Source organism: Oncorhynchus kisutch, linkage group LG19, assembly GCF_002021735.2.
Source record: "Oncorhynchus kisutch isolate 150728-3 linkage group LG19, Okis_V2, whole genome shotgun sequence".
NCBI lineage: Eukaryota > Metazoa > Chordata > Actinopteri > Salmoniformes > Salmonidae > Oncorhynchus > Oncorhynchus kisutch.
This window is the reverse complement of record NC_034192.2, coordinates 9415728-9438993: the sequence shown is the minus strand read 5'-3', so window position 1 is coordinate 9438993 and position 23266 is coordinate 9415728. Positions and strand designations below refer to the sequence as shown.

At 45.1% G+C, this 23266-nt stretch overlaps 3 protein-coding genes across 7 annotated transcripts; 1 reads left to right on the top strand and 2 right to left on the bottom strand.

The window, feature by feature from the left end:
- The first annotated feature begins 9838 nt into the window (after positions 1-9838).
- Positions 9839-14823, top strand: LOC109910364 (protein SCO2 homolog, mitochondrial-like). 3 transcript variants are annotated; one of them, XM_020509551.1, is made up of 3 exons: positions 9839-9892; positions 10182-10294; positions 13320-14823. In XM_020509551.1, the coding sequence occupies exon 3, from the start codon at positions 13336-13338 to the stop codon at positions 14275-14277; it is 942 nt and encodes a 313-aa protein (XP_020365140.1). In that variant the 5' UTR covers positions 9839-9892; positions 10182-10294; positions 13320-13335; the 3' UTR covers positions 14278-14823. The 3 variants fall into 3 exon arrangements, with proteins under 3 accessions (XP_020365140.1, XP_020365138.1, XP_020365139.1); XM_020509550.2 differs by having other exon boundaries at positions 9849-10026; XM_020509549.1 differs by having other exon boundaries at positions 9848-10294.
- On the bottom strand, positions 14598-16214 carry LOC109910365 (condensin-2 complex subunit H2-like). 2 transcript variants are annotated; one of them, XM_031797493.1, is made up of 4 exons: positions 16143-16214; positions 15870-16056; positions 15581-15730; positions 14598-15382 (listed from the first exon to the last, which is right to left on the bottom strand). In XM_031797493.1, exons 2-4 carry the CDS (start codon positions 15948-15950, stop codon positions 15215-15217), a joined length of 399 nt encoding a protein of 132 aa, XP_031653353.1. In that variant the 5' UTR covers positions 15951-16056; positions 16143-16214; the 3' UTR covers positions 14598-15214. The 2 variants fall into 2 exon arrangements, with proteins under 2 accessions (XP_031653353.1, XP_031653354.1); XM_031797494.1 differs by having other exon boundaries at positions 14598-15355.
- Positions 16215-16331: 117 nt separating this feature from the next.
- On the bottom strand, positions 16332-21290 carry LOC109887223 (condensin-2 complex subunit H2-like). 2 transcript variants are annotated; one of them, XM_031797492.1, is made up of 8 exons: positions 21185-21290; positions 20685-20766; positions 20476-20544; positions 19885-20312; positions 19650-19777; positions 16850-16945; positions 16434-16718; positions 16332-16353 (listed from the first exon to the last, which is right to left on the bottom strand). In XM_031797492.1, the coding sequence occupies exons 4-7, from the start codon at positions 20123-20125 to the stop codon at positions 16707-16709; spliced, it is 477 nt and encodes a 158-aa protein (XP_031653352.1). In that variant the 5' UTR covers positions 20126-20312; positions 20476-20544; positions 20685-20766; positions 21185-21290; the 3' UTR covers positions 16332-16353; positions 16434-16706. The 2 variants fall into 2 exon arrangements, with proteins under 2 accessions (XP_031653352.1, XP_031653351.1); XM_031797491.1 differs by having other exon boundaries at positions 16434-16945.
- Positions 21291-23266: the final 1976 nt, after the last annotated feature.

Here is a 23266-nt window from a genome sequence, read left to right as displayed (position 1 = left end):
ATCACTGCCCTAGCCTCGCTGTGGGCTAAGACAGGATCTGACCGCCTCTTCTCTTACCACTGCCCTGACCTCGCTGTGGGCTAAGACAGGATCTCCCAGTCACTCCTGTCATCACTTCTCTGCGAAACACAGACATTCACATTTAAACAGGCAGGGAAATGGAGTGTGTTCAGTGCCATTAAGCCAGGTTTATGCTAACACACACACACACACACACACACACACACACACACACGCACTGCAGGTCCATTTGGTAAAAAGGAGTTGTGGCTCGGAGAAAACATCTACACCATAAAAAAGGCATATCCTCTAATTGTTTTTTTGTTTCCTATTTCCACCAGCCATAGGAGCAGCTGACAGACTATTTCCACCAGCCATAGGAGCAGCTGAAAGACTATTTCCACCAGCCATAGGAGCAGCTGACAGACTATTTCCACCAGCCATAGGAGCAGCTGACAGACTATTTCCACCAGCCATAGGAGCAGCTGACAGACTATTTCCACCAGCCATAGGAGCAGCTGACAGACTATTTCCACCAGCCATAGGAGCAGCTGACAGACTATTTCCACCAGCCATAGGAGCAGCTGACAGACTATTTCCACCAGCCATAGGAGCAGCTGACAGACTATTTCCACCAGCCATAGGAGCAGCTGACAGACTATTTCCACCAGCAAAAGGAGCAGCTGACAGACTATTTCCACCAGCCATAGGAGCAGCTGACAGACTATTTCCACCAGCCATAGGAGCAGCTGACAGACTATTTCCACCAGCCATAGGAGCAGCTGACAGACTATTTCCACCAGCCATAGGAGCAGCTGACAGACTATTTCCACCAGCCATAGGAGCAGCTGACAGACTATTTCCACCAGCCATAGGAGCAGCTGACAGACTATTTCCACCAGCCATAGGAGCAGCTGACAGACTATTTCCACCAGCCATAGGAGCAGCTGACAGACTATTTCCACCAGCCATAGGAGCAGCTCACAGACTATTTCCACCAGCCATAGGAGCAGCTGACAGACTATTTCCACCAGCAAAAGGAGCAGCTGACAGACTATTTCCACCAGCCATAGGAGCAGCTGACAGACTATTTCCACCAGCCATAGGAGCAGCTGACAGACTATTTCCACCAGCCATAGGAGCAGCTGACAGACTATTTCCACCAGCCATAGGAGCAGCTGACAGACTATTTCCACCAGCCATAGGAGCAGCTGACAGACTATTTCCACCAGCCATAGGAGCAGCTGACAGACTATTTCCACCAGCCATAGGAGCAGCTGACAGACTATTTCCACCAGCCATAGGAGCAGCTGACAGACTATTTCCACCAGCCATAGGAGCAGCTGACAGACTATTTCCACCAGCCATAGGAGCAGCTGACAGACTATTTCCACCAGCCATAGGAGCAGCTGACAGACTATTTCCACCAGCCATAGGAAGCAGCTGACAGACTATTTCCACCAGCCATAGGAGCAGCTGACAGACTATTTCCACCAGCCATAGGAGCAGCTGACAGACTATTTCCACCAGCCATAGGAGCAGCTGACAGACTATTTCCACCAGCCATAGGAGCAGCTGACAGACTATTTCCACCAGCCATAGGAGCAGCTGACAGACTATTTCCACCAGCCATAGGAGCAGCTGACAGACTATTTCCACCAGCCATAGGAGCAGCTGACAGACTATTTCCACCAGCCATAGGAGCAGCTGACAGACTATTTCCACCAGCCATAGGAGCAGCTGACAGACTATTTCCACCAGCCATAGGAGCAGCTGACAGACTATTTCCACCAGCCATAGGAGCAGCTGACAGACTATTTCCACCAGCCATAGGAGCAGCTGACAGACTATTTCCACCAGCCATAGGAGCAGCTGACAGACTATTTCCACCAGCCATAGGAGCAGCTGACAGACTATTTCCACCAGCCATAGGAGCAGCTGACAGACTATTTCCACCAGCCATAGGAGCAGCTGACAGACTATTTCCACCAGCCATAGGAGCAGCTGACAGACTATTTCCACCAGCCATAGGAGCAGCTGACAGACTATTTCCACCAGCCATAGGAGCAGCTGACAGACTATTTCCACCAGCCATAGGAGCAGCTGACAGACTATTTCCACCAGCCATAGGAGCAGCTGACAGACTATTTCCACCAGCCATAGGAGCAGCTGACAGACTATTTCCACCAGCCATAGGAGCAGCTGACAGACTATTTCCACCAGCCATAGGAGCAGCTGACAGACTATTTCCACCAGCCATAGGAGCAGCTGACAGACTATTTCCACCAGCCATAGGAGCAGCTGACAGACTATTTCCACCAGCCATAGGAGCAGCTGACAGACTATTTCCACCAGCCATAGGAGCAGCTGACAGACTATTTCCACCAGCCATAGGAGCAGCTGACAGACTATTTCCACCAGCCATAGGAGCAGCTGACAGACTATTTCCACCAGCCATAGGAGCAGCTGACAGACTATTTCCACCAGCCATAGGAGCAGCTGACAGACTATTTCCACCAGCCATAGGAGCAGCTGACAGACTATTTCCACCAGCCATAGGAGCAGCTGACAGACTATTTCCACCAGCCATAGGAGCAGCTGACAGACTATTTCCACCAGCCATAGGAGCAGCTGACAGACTATTTCCACCAGCCATAGGAGCAGCTGACAGACTATTTCCACCAGCCATAGGAGCAGCTGACAGACTATTTCCACCAGCCATAGGAGCAGCTGACAGACTATTTCCACCAGCCATAGGAGCAGCTGACAGACTATTTCCACCAGCCATAGGAGCAGCTGACAGACTATTTCCACCAGCCATAGGAGCAGCTGACAGACTTGCTCCTTATCAAAACACAGGCAACAGTTTACAGTCAGGTGCCCCAGTTAGCATGGGAGAGAGTGAAACTGGGTATTCCCGGCTGGAGCAAGGCAGAGCACTCTGTTGGAAACACATTGTGACCTTGTTCGACACAGCTGGGCCAGAGTTGGGATCAACAGAAGTGTCATTACAATACCCTTTCTATATTATATATCTATAGTAATATGCCTTAGTACCATAGTGAGGTGAAGGAATATTATTGTACCTAAGGAGGTTCTAGCAGTGAAAAAACGTGGAAAAATGTTAGGTTGGCCTAATGTGTGTAATAACTATATCTTCTGTGTTTTAAACCAGCATGGCTAAAATAAATCAAATTGTATTTGTCACATGCTACGAATACAACAGGTAGACGTTGGTATTACGTACAAGCCCCTAATCAACAATGCAGTTTAAAAAATACAGATAAGAAATAAAAAATAACAAATTAAAGAGCAGCAGTAAAATAACAATAGCGAGACTATATACAGGGGGTACTGGTTCAGAGTCAATGTGCAGGGGGACCGGTTAGTCGAGGTAATTGAGGTAATATGTACATGTTGGTAGAGTTATTAAAGTGACTATGCATAGATAATAACAGAGCGTAGCAGCAGTGTAAAAGAGGGGGCGGGGGGGAATGCAAATAGTCTGGGAAGCCATTTGATTAGATGTTCAGGAGTCTTGTGGCTTGGGGGTAGAAGCTGTTTTAGAAGCCTCTTGGATCTTGACTTTGCTCTCCGGTACCGCTTGCCATGCGGTTGCAGAGAGAACAGTCTATGACTAGGGTGGCTGGAGTCTCTGACAATTTTTAGGGCCTTCCTCTGACACCGCCTGGTATAGAGGTCCTGGATGGCAGGAAGCTTGGCCCCAGTGATGTACTGGGCTGTACGCACTACCCTCTGTTGTGCCTTGTGGTCGGAGGCCGAGCAGTTGCCATACTAGGCGGTGATGCAACCATGCTCTCGATGGTGCAGCTGTTGAACCTATTGAGGATCTGAGGACCCATGCCAAATCTTTTCAGTCTCCTGAGGGGGAATAGGTGTTGTCATCCCCTCTTCACGACTGTCTTGGTGTGTTTAGACCATGTTTGTTTGTTGGTGATGTGGACACCAAGGAACTTAAAGCTCTCAACCTGCTCCACTACAGCCCCAATGATGAGAATGGGGGCATGCTCGGTCCTCCTTTTCCTGTAGTCCACAATCATCTCATTTATCTTGATCACGTTGAGGGAGAGTTTGTTGTCCTGGCACCACACAGCCAGGTCACTGACCTCCTCCCTATAGGCTTTCTCGGCGTTGTCGGTGATCAGGCCTACCACTGTTGTGTCATCGGCAAACTTAATGATGGTGTTGGAGTCGTGCCTGGCCGTGCAGTCATGAGTGAACAGGGAGTACAGGATGGGACTGAGCACACACCCCTGCCGTTATTTGATCAGTTAAGAACAAATTCTTTTTCACAATGATGGCCTACTAACCCGGACGACGCTTGGCCAGTTGTGCGCCCCCTATGGGACTTCCAATCACGGCCGGTTGTGATACAGCCTGGAATCGAACCAGGGTCTGCCATGATGCCTCTAGAACTGAAATGCAGTGCCTTAGACCGCTGCGCCACTCTGGAGCCCTAATGTAACCGTGTGTTCCCTTCCCATGTCCCCCCAAAGAGTATTAGCTCACTCTCCTTATTGAGGGTAAGAGAGTCAACACTAACCAAATTACACACACTTTTTACAGAGCAGAGCAACCCTGTCCTATAGGCTACACTGCATTAGCACGAATGTCCATTGTGTAACTTAAAAGGAATATTATTTGAAAGCACAAACAACTTAACTACATTATAGGCCTAAGCCTAATACTGACAATCTGATAATAGTTATCCTATTTCACACATGTGCACATTTTTTTGTGCATATCCCTACTCCTCCTGAGACACCCTCAGAGAGTGGGATCAGAGACAGGGACCAGCCATTAATGACAGCAACCCTGGAGCAATTAGAGTTAAGTGCCTTGCTAAAGGGCATGTGAACAGATTTTTCAACTAGTCAGGGATTTGAACCAGTGACCTTTTGGTTACTGGCCCAATGCTTCTATCTGCTAGGCTACCTGATACCTGCTGTAGAGTAAGGCATCATAATCGTGGTGATGACATCATAAATAAAGTCCTGTGATATTCTAGAATTTTGACAGTGTATATCCCGGGAAACAGAACGCTCAAATGCGCTTTTTCACCAAAAAACACACCCTAAACTTCATAACACAAACTGCCCTCATAAGGTAAACACAGGTAAGTATTACAATGTCTCTTAAGAAATCTTCCCAGCGTTTGGCTAGGATCCAGAAAATGCTGGGCGAGATAGGTAAGGCTTTTTTACTTTAAAAAGTCAAGTTTGTTTGTAAAAAATGGAAGTCAAAATAGAAAAAATATATATAGTTTTCGCCTAATAGTTTTAGTCTGTCTTATTTTGAAAATACATAAAACATCCCGCTTCACCCTGGCTTGCTGCACTCAGCTGTTCACGTTGTGAAGAACAAGAGGTAATCTGGGCCTTCAGGTGTGGGGAGGTGCCTGAAGCCTGGATGTCCTCCCTCCGTCCTCTCCAGACCAAGGGACCAGTCTGCCAAAGACTGCCTGGAGCTGAAGGACATCTAGTCATACGTGCTAGTGGACGTGTGGGAGCCTAACATGGAGGCCCTGCAGAAGGTCAGTGTCCCCTTTTCTGCCTCCTCCTCTTGCCCCAGAGAGGGGAGCAGCAAACCTGGCCACATCTGGATCTGGAGAAAGGAGAGGCACCCTGAACCCTACAGCTGCTACTCCAGGTCCAGCCATGTTGAGAGGCATAGGGAGAGAGAGGTGATGCGGCCTGGCTTCTCTGGCGAGAGACACAGCCACCAGAACCGTGACCATCACACCCACCACTCCTTCCAGAGTCGTGACCGTCACACCCACCACTCCTACCAGAGCCGTGACCCTCACACCCACCACTCCTACCAGAGCCGTGACCCTCACACCCACCACTCCTACCAGAGCCGTGACCCTCACACCCACCACTCCTACCAGAACCATGACCCTCACACCCACCACTCCTACCAGAACCGTGACCCTCACACCCACCACTCCTACCAGAACCGTGACCCTCACACCCACCACTCCCACCAGAACCGTGACCCTCACACCCACCACTCCTACCAGAACCGTGACCCTCACACCCACCACTCCCACCAGAACCGTGACCCTCACACCCACCACTCCCACCAGAGCCGTGACCCTCACACCCACCACTCCCACCAGAACCGTGACCCTCACACCCACCACTCCCACCAGAGCCACACGGAGAGACCCAGCAGGACCTCTGCTCCCAGCTGTCCAAGTCCCATAAGAGGAGCAGGGAGGGTCGGGACAAACTTCTAGGTTTCCTCCAGCTACAACAGTAGCAGAGTTGAGCACTCAGCCTACAGCATGGTGCACCCAAGGCACTGAAATGACTTTGAATTAGATATTTTCAAATTAGTTTAATTTAGAGCTAAATATGAGTTACTTGTTGTTTAACTCTTGAGTGTCTGCCTGATATTTTCTCCCAAAAGCATGCACATACTATAAATATGCGCCTGTTGTGGAATTGTTAGATATTACCTGTTAGATACTGCTGCACTGTCAGATAAGCATTTCACTACACTCGCAACAAAATCTGCTAACCATGTGTATGTGACCAATACAATTTGTGTGCGATCAAATAAAACATTCCTCAAACATTTGACGATAGGCCTAAGTGGGCAATAGGCTAATATGGTTAGCAAGTTTAGCGCAAAGGGAGTGCGACACAGACTGTGAAATGACCTGGATACTGCAGCCCTGTTGTCTGCTCAGCATATTAATTAAACATGGAAACCATAGAGAGGGAGAAACATATGTGTTTTACACAGAGAGAGAGAGAGAAGAACGAATGAGTGTCAATGAAGAACCAAGAAGAAAAAGAAGGAGTAGTCACTGACAGAGAGAGGGAGAGAGAAAGTGAGAGAGACGTGAGGTGGTTGAGTGAGGGATAGTGTTGACAGAGAGAAGGAGAGAGAAAGTGAGAGAGACGTGAGGTGGTTGAGTGAGGGATAGTGTTGACAGAGAGAAGGAGAGAGAAAGTGAGAGAGACGTGAGGTGGTTGAGTGAGGGATAGTGTTGACAGAGAGAAGGAGAGAGAAAGTGAGAGAGACGTGAGGTGGTTGAGTGAGGGATAGTGTTGACAGAGAGAAGGAGAGAGAAAGTGAGAGAGACGTGAGGTGGTTGAGTGAGGGATAGTGTTGACAGAGAGAGGGAGAGAGAGATTGAGAGGAAAGGATTGAAGAGGAAGAGAGATTTAATTACTGTTCTTGTTCCTCAGTGACCACAGTGGTTTGGAATAGGGAGCCTGCCTATTACTGTCAACACAGCAGGGCCAGAACACACACACACACACACGCACGCACGCACGCACGCACGCACACACACACACACACACACATGCACCCACGCACAGCACGCACACACATACATGCACCCACGCACAGCACGCACATACATGCACCCACGCACAGCACGCACACACGCACATGCGCACAATCCGGAACCCACACACTAGCACCTAAATTGACTTCTAAAAGACAAATCTGACTTCATTTTCCAAACTATAACAGAACAGACTATTCCATTTGTGTTTATATAGAATACTGCCACACACCGTGTTTCCTTATGGTGAGCTCACAGGAAATGAAGAGGTACATTTTTCCCTTGAATGTCACAAAAGGTCTCCAAAGCACCATAATATCCCTTTACATACAGTGACATGTAAATGATCTGAGCCGTTGAAAACAACCAGAGACAGTTAGATAAGAGATGTCTGTTGAGTGCAGAGCTATAGTGAGAGGGACATAGGTGGGCAGGGTATTAGGATGAAGGGATTTATCTAGGCTGTTTTCACCTTTGGCTAGGAGACAGCAGATATACACACACACACACATTGTTTTTGGTCTGGGCTAACACTGGTCCTCACGGCTGTAGTTTGTCTCATCTATAGTGGGGTGCTGGGCTGCTTTTTTTCATTGATTTGATCTCCTCTAATCATAGTTCTGGATCTGACAGGGCTCATTAGTGTGTGAATTTCCGCCCCGGAGACCAAGGCAGAGCGGCCTGAATAACATTAACATTTAAACATTTAAACCAGCACACTAATAACAGTGCAGCATAATAATCACCACATTCATTGCATTACAGCTATACCACATAATGCCTCTTATAACAAGAAATGGCTTCATAACAAATTGCTAACATAAGCCCAGTAATTACCTAACATCTTAATATCAAACACTAAACATTAGAGAGACACAACCCAGCTCTGCTTGACTCAAATTAACTCTACCACACTAGTTTTAATTCATCAGCAGACTCAGGCTCAATTTACATAATCTAGTTATTATAGCCTGGGTACTGCTTGGGGGCATTTACATTTGCACTTATTACTGTAGAACAACACAATGCATCTTACCAGAAGGCCTACGTTGTATTATGCACTACATGCACCACTACTACATCGGTAAAAATATCAAAATTCGTTTTTAATTTGAAAGGCAAACATATCCCATGAGAAAGAGACCGAGGAAAAGAAAGAGATGAAAAACAGCCGTAGTCATAGATTACAACTCCAGTGAATAAGATGAAAAGAGAGAGAGAGAAGAGAGAGAGAGAGGAGAGAGAGAGAGAGAGAGAGAGAGAGGAGAGAGAGAGAGGAGAGAGGAGAGAGAGAGAGAGAGGAGAGAGGAAAGAGGAGAGAGAGAGGGGGGGAGAGGAGAGAGGAGAGAGAGAGAGAGAGAGAGAGAGAGAGAGAGAGAGGGGGGGGGGGGGGGGGGGGGGGAATATGGGCCAGAGCTGAGGTTAGTGACCAAAGCTCAGCGAGGTGGTGTGAGAGTAACTATAATAACAAAATCACATGTTATTGGCCGCATACACATAGGTATTTTGCAGATGTTATCGCGAGTGTCGTGAAATGCTTATGTTTTCCGATCTCTAACAGTGCAGTAATACCTGACAATACAAAATAAAACACTCAAATCCCCAAAAGAAAACGAAAGGAATTATAAGAAATATTAGAACGAGCAATGTCAGAGTCAGGGAATATAAATATACAATATGTGTATATGATGGTGTGTATTGACATTATGGTCAGTATATATAATATGACTCATCCAGTGGCGCACGCACAAATGTACACGCACACACCATGGTATAAAAACACACCACTACTATAAGCATGGAAAAACACTGTCTGGAAGTGAGCTCAAGTGAATCAATGATTTCCTCATCAAAATCACAAGCTACACCAGTACATAGAGATCAAATATATCATCTGTGGTCGGATAAGGGGGAAAAAAACATTCTGTCGTTCATTGATTGGGATGTATTTACCCTAAACATAAATTGCTGTGTCGGCCTTCATTCTCAGACGAATAATGGAGCAGGATTGGTGAGAGGGAGCAGGTTGCAAGATAAATAGAATGGAGCCTACCTTTTCAGAGCCTATGTTCATTTTTTTTATCTCTATTTTTGTATTTGTTTATCTGTTGCCCTATTCCGATAATCTCTTTAACTATGGAAGTATCTAACCATGCGGACATGTCCGATGAAATCATTGGATATCCAGCACCAACAAATTACCTACACGTGAAAGAAAGAAGATAAACTGAAAGAATTCATGTACATTTGAACTATGGTGAACTCTGCAGCATGTAGGAGAGACAACAGCACCACCTAGTGGAACGTCTAGGACAGAAACAGAGATATACACGAATCTGCCGATGTGACTTCAACATGTAAAAAAAAAATCTAACTCTTTTGTAACAACACAATTGTCAAACACATTTACCAATTGTTGTATTTTTCACAATAGTCGTTTTTGTTTTGTTTATTTGTTACATATCGGTATTGTCGAATAAACATATCTGAAAAGACCAGGACATGTAACATCAGTATCACATGAGCAGTGTGTGCATTTAAAGGTCGACCAGCCAGGAAGTTGAGGTAGCTAGCCTAGCTATGTTATCCATTTTGCCATCATAATGGGATAGTATAAGATAACCTGCATGTTGAATGAGAGCATGACTACTTTTAAAGAGTTCTGTCATTACTCATAAAAACGTCTGCATCTAAAGCAGGTAGGTTTTAGGCTTAGCCAGATAGCCAGCCATTCGAGCTGGACTGATGCAGTTTAGCTTGAGTCGCCTACTAGTCAGTTTCTAAACCTATACTGTCTTGGTAGTAGTGCTGTGTGGTATGGTTTGACAAGTATGATTGTGGTATGGTTTGACAGGGCCAGGACAATTACAGAGCTCAATCCTGTGGTGTTATTAGATTGAATGATCATCAAGGACAACAACCACCGGAGCCACTGCCTGTTCACACTGCTATCATCCAGAAGGCGAGGTCAGTACAGGTGCATCAAAGCTGGGACTGAAAGATTGAGAAACAGCTTCTATTGCAAGGCCATCAAACTGATAAACAGCAATTGCTAACTCAGAGAGGCTGTTGCCTACATTGAGACCCAATCACTGGACACTTCAATAAATGGATCACTAGTCACTTTAAACAATGCCACATAAAATGTTTACATATCTTACATTACTCATATCACATGTATATACTGTATTTTATACCATCTACTATGCTGCTCGGCCATCGCTCATCCTTATACTTCTACCTGGCTATTCTTTAAAAATGCCTTCCTCACCATCTTAAATAAGCATGCCCCTCTCAAAAAATGTAGAACTAGGAATAGATATAGTCCTTGGTTCACGCCAGACCTGTCTGCCCTTGACCAGCACAAAAACATCCTGTGGCGTTCTGCTAAGGCAAGCTTTTTCAAACAGAAATCTGCATCCTGTAGTACTAACTCAAAAAAGTTCTGGGACACTGTAAAGTCCATGGAGAATAAGAGCACCTCCTCCCAGCTGCCCACTGCTCTGAGGCTAGGAAACATTGTCACCACCGATAAATCCGCTATAATTGAGAATTTCAATAAGCATTTCTCTATGGCTGTCCATGCTTTCCACATGGCTACCCCTACCCTGGTCAACTGCCCAGCACCCTCCACAGCAACCCGCCAAAGCCCCTACCATTTCTCCTTTACCCAAATCCAGATAGCCGATGTTCTGAAAGAGCTGCAAAATCTGGACCCCTACAAATCAGCTGGGCTAGACAATCTGGACCCTCTCTTTCTAAAATTATCTGCCGAAATTGTTGCAACCCCTATTACTAGCCTGTTCAACCTCTCTTTCGTGTCGTCTGAGATTCCCATGGATTGGAAAGCTGCTGCGGTCATCCCCCTCTTCAAAGGGGGTGACACTAGACCCAAACTGCTACAGACCTATATCTATCCTACCCTGTCTTTCTAAGGTCTTCAAAAGCCTAGTTAACAAACAGATTACTGACCATCTCGAATCCCACCATACCTTCTCCGCTATGCAATCTGGTTTCAGAGCTGGTCATGGGTGCACCTCAGCCACGTTCAAGGTTCTAAACGACATCATAACCGCCATCGATAAGAGACATTACTGTGCAGCCGTATTCATCAACCTGGCCAAGGCTTTTGACTCTGTCAATCACAACATTCTTATTGGCACACTCGACAGCCTTGGTTTCTCAAATGATTGCCTCGCCTGGTTTACCAACTACTTCTCTGATAGAGTTCAGTGTGTCAAATCGGAGGGCCTGTTGTCTGGACCTCTGACAGTCTCTATGAGGGTGCCACAGGGTTCATTTCTCGGGCCGACTCTCTTTTCTGTATACATCAATGATGTTGCTCTTGCTGCTGGTGATTCTCTGATCCACCTCTACGTAGACGACACCATTCTGTATACTTCTGGCCCATCCTTGGACACTGTGTTAACTAACCTCCAGACGAGCTTCAATGCCATACAACTCTCCTTCTGTGGCCTCCAACTGCTCTTAAACGCAAGTAAAACTAAATGCATGCTTTTCAATCGATCGCTGCCCACACCTGCTCGCCCGTCCAGCATCACTACTCTGGACGGCTCTGACTTAGAATACGTGGACAACTACAAATACCTGGGTGTCTGGTTAGACTGTAAACTCTCCTTCCAGACTCACATTAAGCATCTCCAATCCAAAATTAAATCTAGAATCGGCTTCCTATATCGCAACAAAGCATCCTTCACTCATGCTGCCAAACATACCCTCGTAAAACTGACCATCCTACCGATCCTCGACTTCGGTGATGTCATCTATAAAATAGCCTCCAACTCTACTCAACAATCTGGATGCAGTCTATCACAGTGCCATCCGTTTTGTCACCAAAACCCCATACACTACCCACCATTGCGACCTGTACGCTCTTGTTGGTTGGCCCTCGCTTCATACTCGTCGCCAAACCCACTGGCTACAGGTTATCTACAAGTCTCTGCTAGATAAAGCCCCGCCTTATCTCAGCTCACTGGTCACCATAGCATCACCCACTCGTAGCACCCGCTCCAGCAGGTATATCTCACTGGTCACCCCCAAAGCCAATTCCTCCTTTGGGCGTCTTTCCTTCCAGTTCTCTGCTGCCCATGACTGGAACGAATTGCAAAAATCTCTGAAGCTGGAGACTCCCATCTCCCTCACTAGCTTTAAGCACCAGCTGTCAGAGCATTTTACAGATCACTGCACCTGTACTTAGCCTATCTGTAAACAGCCCATCTATCTACCTACCTCATCCCCATACTGGTATTTATTTATCTTGCTCCTTTGCACCCCAGTATCTCTACTTGCACATTAATCTTCTGCCGATCTACCATTGTTTAATTGCTATATTGTAATTACTTCGCCACCATGGCCTATTTATTTCCTTATCTTACCTTATTTGCACTCACTGTATATAGACTTTTTGTTTTCTTTTGTTCTACTGTATTATTGACTGTATGTTTTGTTTATTCCATGTGTAACTCTGTGTTGTTTGTTGTATGTGTCGAATTGCTACGCTTTATCTTGACCAGGTCGCAGTTGCAAATGAGAACTTGTTCTCAACTAGCCTACCTGGTTAAATAAAGGTTTAATAAAAATAAGTACATATTCTCATTAACCCAATTAGATTTGTCTGTATTAGGTAGTTGTTGGGGTATTGTTAGATTACTTGTTATATATTACTGCACTGTCGGAACTAGAAGCACAAGCATTTCACTACACTCGCATTACCATCTGTGTATGTGACCAATAAAATATTATTTGAATGGGCTGGTATGCCTTGGGAACACAGCTTGCTTACATTCTCACTTTTCTGTTTTCCCCTAGTTAACAAAGCCGCTAAGTCAGAATTGGCTATATCTTAAAAACGCATTAAAATAATTAGGTTTGGTTTAACACTCACATTTTAAGAAGATAAATTGTAGAACTAGACAGGGTTTGTGGCTGTGGTGACTAGTGATGACCCTTTATTCTCAACCCCCCCCTCTAGGTTTGCTGGGGGAAATATGCTGGGACTTGTAGGCTTCATAGGGGGTGACCTCCATGCTACGTCTGGGAGACTCCTGAGATGCACCTTGAGGTCTTCAACAGTCCAACAGACTTCTGGCTCCACACACCACCCCCAGAGGGCATGGCTCGCCTCACAGGCACCCCTCTGTGTACACCATACCCCTAAACATAGGACAGGGCTATATGGCCCTTTTACACAGCCGCAACAGACACTGGGGAGTTCCCGTGGCCCCTTCTCCCTACCCCTTTTCACCCAGAGGGTCGCCCTCTACCAGGGACCCAACACCTCCACAGCCAAGATCAGGCTGCGAACTCGGCTGGTGGTCACCCTGCTTTTCGGCGGGGGACTGCTTGGCACCTGGTGGTACGTGCGTAACGAGAAGCAGCAAAATCACCGAATGCAGCGTATAGAGCAGTTGAAAAAGGTGGCCCTGGGCCAGGGAGACTTCAGCCTCCTCGACCACAGGGGGCACCGCAGGACCAAGAGAGACTTCCTGGGTAGCTGGGTGCTCCTCTACTTTGGCTTCACCCACTGCCCTGACATCTGCCCCGATGAGCTGGATAAGATATCTGCTGTGGTCAGCGCTCTGGACAAGGACCGGTCTCTCCCCGCGGTCCAACCGCTATTTGTGACGGTCGACCCGGAACGAGACGACGTGGCAGCCCTGGAGAGATACGTGAAGGAATTCCACCCCCGGCTGATCGGCCTGACGGGTACCCCAGAGGAGGTGAAGGTGGCGGGGAAAGACTACAGGGTGTACGCCAGCCCTGGACCTAAGGATGAGGACGGGGACTATATAGTGGACCACACCATCCTCATCTACCTGGTCAACCCAGATGGGCTGTTCCTGGACTATTACAACAGGATGAAGGACGACGTGCAGATCGCTGAGAGCGTCAGGAACCATATGAAGAGCTACGTCAAACTCTCTGAATGAATGACGGTAACCACACCAACAAGACTGTATCAAAGGCCTTTAGTATGTTACAGTTAAGCTGATCCCAATGTCCAGATAACAATAATCCTCCATCAGAAATGAGGCCCTGTGAATTGTTCTCAGACCAGACTGAACCACAACAATATGGACGCTTCATCGAAGCTATGGTGATTCTGTGTGTGCAATAAATTGTTTTTGTCTGACACCAATAATGGTTAGGATATGAAATTGTTTTCATACTAGTCTTTTGTCAAGGGCACTACAATCACTAGTATACAGACACTAGTAGGTGTTGCAATATTGCAAGTGTCTTCATATAATCTTTGTAAAATCTACATGCTCGTTTTATTTTATACACGTTTTTGGCCATTGTAAAAAAATCTATATAATTTCCTTACAAACCAGTGAAACATAATTTCCCAATTTAGGTTGTTCTCTTGAATGAAAGAAATAATCACATTTTCTTAAGTCCTCATCTGATATAGAAAATGTATGAGTTCTACACCACTTGGACAAATATGCTAATAAAAACCAACGTATAGAATTGTCATGGATACAGGGGCAAACATTGAACAGGGTGATAATTCTTAGGGTCAGTCAACACTACCAACATACCCTGAGTGCCACATCTGGTAAATATATTGTGTATGACAGAACCAGAGGAATACACAGACATGATACACACAGACAAGACATAGGACAGAGACACCAAAGATCAAACAATAGACAGGGGGTTGAAATTAAAGAGCAAGTATGTGAGGAGAGAATAGGTGCAGCCATGTTGATAGAGCAGGTCAGTACCAGTGGTCCGGTAGGCACAAGTGGCGTCACACACAGGAGTGCGTACCACGTTTCAGAGTAATGGGTCTCTAGTCCCCCACGGAGTCAGTAGGAGGCAAGAAACCACACACACACACAGGATCAGGAGATGTCTGGGTCATATAGGGTCGGAGGTTGCTGCAGGGGCTTTCTTGAATCGTTGGTTGGCCCGGTGTTTGCTGAGCAGAGTGAGTCCCATTGTGTCGATGCTTTCCTCGAGACCCTCACTCCTGTCAATCTCCACTGTGTAGTCGTTGGCCTGAAGAGGAGAGAGCATGATAATAACCTGATGGTAGAGTAATGGGAGTTACTGTAGACAAATACACCTTGAACTAGAAGCTATCAAACTCATTTGTCATACAATAAAATCAAGTATCTTGAAATATCAAGTGTTCAGTGTCAAGACTAAACTCCAGACAGTGGCTGATTACGCTTGATTAGATTGAATGAATTGAATACAGCACAATCACACACACATACTCACCAGTTGAAGGGAAGCCAGCATGTACTTGCAGGCCTCGAAGTTGTCCATGCCGTGGACTATAGAGGAGAAGGTCCTCCTCTGGCCCACACTGCTCAAAGCTGCTACGATCCTGTCCCCATAGTCATGGATGTCAAAGGTAGCACGCACCTCCTACAGAGACATGGGGTCAGGAGGTTTAGCCAACACTAGAAATCACCAACGGGGTGAACAATGATATCATTTTCCATTAGAATAGAATAGATACTTGATCTAGAGCAAAATGTCTGGAAAGTAAGCCATTGAATCTTACCTGATAGGCGAGTTCCGGTCGTATTTTATCCTCCCATTCCTTCACTCTTTTCGACAGCGCCGTCGTTGTCAGAGAGGTCATCGAGCAGGCCTAGCAGGTCGTGGTGTCTGAGGCCCTCTAACTCCTCCTCCCTCTCTTCCAGCTGCAGGTACGTCCTTCTCAGCTCCTCGTCAGACACAAACACACCCTGTAAGGGCAAAAGGTTGTATGTTCAGTACATAAAAACAAACAAATGCTTCGTGCATCAGGACCCATAGCAGTACAAACACATACTGTTTTTCCAAGAATCCTCTTCCGGGTCTTCAGCTTGTCTTTCATTTGACTCATATGTAGTTCAAGTCTGTAACAGAAATACCACTTGCTGTAAGTGCCAAATAATAGAGGGTTCAAAAGATAACGCCTCTATCTCCTGTCATTTAGTTATGAGATCCACCCTTACCTGTATACGTGGGTCCATTCTTTAGCCTGGGTTCACGGGGGTCATCTGCAACAAGAGGAGGCATTTGTCAGGCATATTCCATCAGAGTCACAGTCTTCATAAAAACACCAACACACACTACTTACAGGTGCCAGTGTACCAGGTCCAGAAGTCTTGCAGAGCAGAGAGGCCTTTCCTTTTCCGCTTCCCAGAATCATCCAAACCCGGAGGAACCTTATAACATCTTCCTATGGTGAAAGAACACACATTTAACATAGACAGGACCCCTCATAGAAAATACACTGACATCCTCTCAGTGAGTAAGAGTCAGTTGGACAGCATCTCATCGATAGGAAAATGTTTCCTCACCTGTTTTCAGAGGCTTGTCCTCGCCGACTATCATAAAGGTCATGTAACCTTCACATGTTTGCCTGCATCACAACAATCCTCGCATCACAAAGACAACAACAAAAAACTACGTGTGCACTAGAATGGTTATTTTTTATCTCGAAATGTATGGGGGTTTATCCCCCGTGTCTGTGGTTGTGACGGGTAACCGTACCGTCTGGGCCCTCTCCTCCTTCCTCTGTTTCTTCTGCCCCTCAGAGAGCTGCTGGACTGCTCCCCTCTCCCTCAACAGCCTCCCTTCACTGGGGGCCTGGGAGAGAACAAGTTAGAACAAGACATCAATAAACAGAACACATGATAATACAAAATCGTACACAATTCAACACAAGTTCCCATAAAAGGGCTACAATAAAGGGGTTACTAGCTGCAATGGAACTAGGCATGTGTGAAACCTACGGTTCCTATGCAGGTATGCATGTATATACAGTGCATTTGGAAAGTATTCAAAACCATGGTCTTATTCCACATTTTGTTGTATTTCAGCCTGAATTCAAAATCTATTAAATACCCCATAATGACTAAGTGAAAAAAATGATGTCTTTTTTCAAATTTATTGAAAATGAAATACAGAAATCTCATTTATATAAGTATCCACACTCCCGAGTTAACATGTTAGAATCACCTTTGGCAGGGATTATAGATGTAAGTATTTTTGGGTAAGTATCTAAGCGCTTTGCACACCTGGATTGTACAATATTGGCCAATAATTATTTTCTACATTCTTCAAGCTCTGTCAGATTGGTTGTTGACCATTGCTAGACAACCATTTTCATGTCTTGCCTTAGCTCTACAAGCAGATTTAAGTCAAAAATGTAATTCAGCCACTCAGGAAGATTCAGTGTCTTCTTGGTAAGCAACTCCAGTATAGATTTGGCCTTGTTTATTAGGTTTTTGTCCTACTGAAAGGTGAATTGTTCTCCCAGTGTCTGGTGGAAAGCAGACTGAACCAAGTTTTCCTCTAGGATTTTGCCTGTGCTTAGCTCCATTCCATTGATTTTTTATCCTAAAAAACCCCTTAGTCCTTAACGATTACAAGCATACCCATAACATGATGCAGCCACCAATATGGTTCAAAATATGGAGAGCAGTACTAAGTAATGTGTTGTATTAGATTTGCCCCAAACATGACATGTATTCCAGACAAAAGGTGAATTGCTTTGCCACACTTTTTGCAGTATTACTTTAGTGCCTTATTGCAAACAGGATGCATGATTTGGAATATTTCTATCCTCTATAGATTTCCTTCGTTTCGCTCTGTCAATTAGGTTAGTATTGTAGAGTAACTACAATGTTGTTGATCCATGCTCAGTTTTCTCCTATCACAGCCACTAAACTATGTAGCTGTTTTAAAGCCCCCACTGGCCTCATGATGAAATCCCTGAGCAGTTTCCTTCCTGTCCGGAAACTGAGATAGGAAGGACGCCTGTATCTTTGTAGTGACTGGATGTATTGATACACCATTCAAGTATAATTAATAACTTCACCATGTCCAAAGGGATATTCAATGTCTGCTTTTTATTTATTTTCTATCCATCTACCAATAGGTGACCTTTGCGAGGCATTGGAAACCTCCCTGGTCTTTGTGGTTGAATCTGTGTTTGAAATTCACTGCTCGACTGAGGGACCTTACAGGTAATTGTATGTGTGAGGTATAGAGATGAGGTCGTCATTCAAAAATCATGTTAAACACTATTGTAACACACAGAGTGAGTCCATGCCACTTAAGTGACTAGACTCACTCCAATTTGCGTACAGCCCTATCAGATCCACAGATGATGCAATTGGTATTGCACTCCACACTGCCCTTTCCCACCTGGACAAAAGGAACACCTATGTGAGAATACTATTCATTGACTACAGCTCAGCGTTCAACACCATAGTGCCCTCAAAGCTCATCACTAAACGAAGGACCCTGGGACTAAACACCTCCCTCTGCAACTGGATCATGGACTTCCTGATGGGCCTTACCACCCCCAGGTGATAAGGGTAGGTAACAACACATCCGCCACGCTAATCCTCAACACAGGGGGCCCTCAGGGGTCCGTGCTCAGTCCCCCCCATCATTAGGTTTTGCCGACAGTGGTAGGCCTGATCACCGACAACAACGAGACAGCCTATAGGGAGGAGGTCAGAGACCTGGCCGTGTGGTGCCAGGACAAGAGCCTCTCCCTCAACGTGATCAAGACAAAGGAGATGATTGTGGACTACATGAAAAAGAAGGACCGAGCACGCCTGCATTCTCAAGGACGGGGATGTAGTGGAGCAAGTTGAGAGTTTCAAGTTCCTTGGTGTCCACATCACCAATGTCATGGTCCAAACACACTAAGACAGTCGTGAAGCGGGCACGACAAAACCCATTCCCCCTCACAAGACTGAAAAGATTTTGCATGGTTCCTCAGATCCTCAAAAGGTTCTACCGCTGCACCATCGAGAGCATCCTGACTGATTCACTGCCTGGTATGGCATCACTGCCTGGTATGGCAACTGCTCGGCCTCCAACCACAAGGCTCTACAGAGGGTAGTGCATATGGCCCAGTACATCACTGGGGCCAAGCTTCCTGCCATCCAGGACCTCTATACCAAGCAGTGTCAGAGGAAGGCCCTAAAAATAGCTAGATAACAGCTAACGTTACATTATACCATATCCGTTAGGTGCTAAACTCCAGCCACCCTAGTCATAGACTGTTCTCTCTGCTACCACACGGCAAGCAGTACCGGAGCACCAAGTCTAGGTCCAAGATATATCTATCTATATCTATATCTATCTATATATATCTATATATCTATCTATATAGATATATATCTATCTATATAGATATATATCTATCTATATATATCTATATATCTATCTCTATATATATCTATCTATCTATCTATCTATATATATATATATATCTATATATATATATATATATATATGTGTGTGTAAGAGAGAGATATTTCTACGTTCCTACCTGGTGTCTGTCAATATGTTCCTCATGTCCCTGGTCCATCTCCATCCCGTTGTCCTCCAGGGTCAGGAGGTTCTCCGCACCAGCATCAGCACCATCGTCCCTGGCAACGTCCGACATGGCATCCCCTGCTGCAAGCTCAGATCAGTCGGCTGTTTTGGCTTGACTACAGTTGTGTACAGTATATAGACCTAGACACAGTAATGTACAACTGTCGATATACTGTATCCATCTCTACCTTGGTGCCCGAACAGGGTGACGGGGACCAGGGGTGCGTCAGACAGGGCGTCCCTGAGGAAGTGGGACTGAGAGGAGGCCAGGAAGAGGCGGATGATACCCAGGGTGTCCGGAGAGAACGTGTTCATCCTGAAGTCCTTACAGCTGCCCAGCACCTCTCCTTTCAGACTGCAGCACATACAAACAGGGAAAATACACAAACAAACATTGATACGACAGCCCTCTGAAGTAATGTGTTCCATCAAAAAGTAAGGCTGCTACATATGGCAAGGCTTATAATGTTTCATAGTTATTCTACAGAAAGGTTCATCATGTTGAGGGCGGTTTAGGCCGTGGACTTGGAACCCATCTAATGAGAAGCAGCTTCTGTTTCTCAAACGCCTCAGGAGGAATCAGAGACTCTGGGGGAAGAGGGGCCACGTCCACATTCTAAGGAACACACAGGGCAATAATTTACACAGATAGAATTATGGATACACACACACACAAATAATTTAGTCTGATTGAAACACCAATCAATATATTGTACATTCTGGGGGGGGGGGGGGGGACATTTATAAAGGGTTAAATGTTTCCAGAGGGGGACACTCACTGTGTTGGCCTCATTCTTCACCTCTGACTGCAGTGAGACATCTGTTGTATCCTGGTCTAAGGAGTCAAACTGGGGGAACAACAAACATCAGTAAAATCAGGTGATAACAGTGTTGGGCCAGAACTAAAGCCTGCTACACACACCCTATGGCTCTCTTTGGCCAGGGTTCCCTCGCCCAACTGTCACCGCCCCCAGCTCCACACTCTTACCCCGCCGTCATCATCATTAGCATTGTGGGATGAGACGTCATCCGTGCCATCCTCTCCAGATGTCACTGCTCGTTTATCTTTCCTGAAAATGACAGGTACAAATCCCTTTAACTCAATGGGAAAGGAAGTGAAGAAGCAGAGCAGCATGAAGACTGGTGGCTTGAGTGGGCCTGTGTGTGTTCACAGGGAGCGAGGCAGGGTACAGTGCCTTCCGAAAGTATTCATACCCCTTGACTTATTCCACATTGTGTTGCGCTACAGCCGGAATTCAAAATTGATTCAATCTAAAAATTTATTTTATAAAGCCCTTTTCACATCAGCCAATGTCACAAAGTGCTATACAGAAACACAGCCTAAAACGTCATTGAAAATAATAATTTATTCTTAACTGACTTGCCTAGTAAAATACAAAAAATAACCTACTAGTAGTACTGACTGTAACGTTAGCCAGCTACCAAAATGTTTTAAAACAAACATACATTAAATGCTATTAGACTCACAATCACTGTAGGCGTTGATTCACAAACGAAAAAGGTGTCCCAAATTTAAAAACATGTAATATGTGTTGATAAACTTTGGAGCCCTTTCAAAAAATCCGCGCGTCCACCATTTTATTTTATATTAGCGCGAGATTTTCTTATTCGCCGATTTAGTTTCCTCTCTGACGTCGGCGTCAACAGAGCCAGGGTTTTTGCGGTTTGCTGCCATCTACTGGCGGAAGTACCACTAAAAAAACAACCTGTATCCTTTTTTTAAATGTCACCTTTATTTAGCGAGGTAGGCTAGTTGAGAACAAGTTCTCATTTACAACTGCGACCTGGCCAAGATAAAGCAAAGTAGTGCGACACAAACAACAACACAGAGTTACACATGGAATAAACAAGTCTATATACAGTGTGTGCAAATGGCGTGAGGAGGTAAGACAACAAATAGGCCATAGTAGCAAGTAATTACATTTTAGCAAATTAACACTCGAGTGATAGATGTGCAGATGATGGTGTGCAAGTAGAAATACTGGTGTGCAAAAGAGCAGAAAAGTAAATAAAAACAATATGGGGATGGGTGGGTTATTTACAGATGGGCTATGTATAGCTGCAGCGATCGGTTAGCTGCTCGGATAGCTGATGTTTAAAGTTAGTGAGGGAAATATAAGTCTCCAGATTCAGCGATTTTTACAATTCGTTCCAGTCATTGGTAGCTGGAGTGCGTGGTGCGGGTGGCTTGAATGGGCCCGTGTTACGGGTGGGTATTGTTATCGTGACCAGTGAGCTGAGATAAGGCGGGGCTTTACCTAGTAAAGATTTATAGATGACCTGGAGCCAGTGGGTCTGGCGACGAATATGTAGCGAGAGCATTAGAGCTTTTAGGTCGCAGTGGTGGGTGGTATATGGGGCTTTGGTGACAAAACGGATGGCACTGTGATAGACTGCATCCAGTTTGCTGAGTAGAGTGTTAGAGGCTATTTTGTAAATTACATCGCCGAAGTCGAGGATCGGTAGGATAGTCAGTTTTACTAGGGTATGTTTGGCGGCGTGAGTGAAGGACCCTTCTCACCGAAAGATGGAGCACTTGGATTTTATATTTACAAACAATCCTTGAATAAGTGTGACGTTCGATGCTTGTAGCCAGTAAGGCAGCGTTCACACAGATAGCTCAAATCTGATATTTTTCATAATCAGATCAAATATCTTGTCAATCATTTGAACATGTTTATATCAGAATTTGGCAGCCTGTGGAAACGCAGCCTTATAGTTATCGTTTTGAAATCAAAGGAGCACCTGTGTCATATTAACCACTTCTGATTTGTTATCGAAATACCAAAACATCAGCCAATGTGTTGTCTCTCTTGTCGTTATGTGTGTTTTGTCCTATATTTATATATATATTTTGTATTATTTTTAATCCCAGCCCCCATCCCTGAAGGAGGCCTTTTTACTTTTGGTAGGCCATCATTGTACATAATCATTTGTTCTTAACTGACTTGCCTAGTTAAAAAGGTTAAAATATATTTTTTAAATATGCACAAAAAAATATGCAACATGCAACATTTCATTTTATGCAAAACTTCTCCAGTTGATGTATACATTTTCAACTTTTATTGGAATAATTCACAATGTTATTTGACTTTGCCTCTAGCATGTGCTCTATATAACCCATGCATCAAAAGTTTTTATTGTGGTTCAGTTTTTAACCAGTGGTGGGGAAACTATTCTAAAAAATATAGTTTACCAAGCTACCAATTAGGCGTACTTCACACTGCAAGAAGTAAAGCAACTAAAGTCACTACATTCAAACTACTTCGCGAAAAATTGTCATATCTAAACATGAAATGTCAGACAACACATTTTAAAAACAGATTACTCGGGAGTCAGCTGTTCACAGAACATGTAATTTAGCCTATTGCAAAACATGTTTCATGTGAGAATTAGTCAGGTTTGATGCCAAAGTAGTAAGACCATTTTTGCTAAAAGGGCTAATTAACTACTGAAAAAAATACTATGGTTTGAATTAGCTCAATACCACCAAGCGCCTGCGAAATGTAGTGAAATTACTAGTTGAACTAGTCTACCTTGTAGTTCGCT

Excerpts from the sequence above, each read along its gene's own strand:
- LOC109887223 (XM_031797491.1), bottom strand. The coding sequence starts at position 20,125 with ATGGAACACATTACTTCAGAGGGCTGTCGTATCAATGTTTGTTTGTGT. Across the intron at positions 19,778-19,884 it reads CACCCTGTTCGGGCACCAAG|CAGGGGATGCCATGTCGGAC; the intron begins GTAGAGATGGAT and ends CTGAGCTTGCAG. Across the intron at positions 16,946-19,649 it reads AACATATTGACAGACACCAG|GCCCCCAGTGAAGGGAGGCT; the intron begins GTAGGAACGTAG and ends GTTCTCTCCCAG.
- LOC109910365 (XM_031797493.1), bottom strand. The coding sequence starts at position 15,950 with ATGACCTCTCTGACAACGACGGCGCTGTCGAAAAGAGTGAAGGAATGG. Across the intron at positions 15,731-15,869 it reads GACCGGAACTCGCCTATCAG|GAGGTGCGTGCTACCTTTGA; the intron begins GTAAGATTCAAT and ends ATGTCTCTGTAG. Across the intron at positions 15,383-15,580 it reads TGCTGGCTTCCCTTCAACTG|GTTATTATCATGCTCTCTCC; the intron begins GTGAGTATGTGT and ends CTCTACCATCAG.
- LOC109910364 (XM_020509551.1), top strand. The coding sequence starts at position 13,336 with ATGCTGGGACTTGTAGGCTTCATAGGGGGTGACCTCCATGCTACGTCT.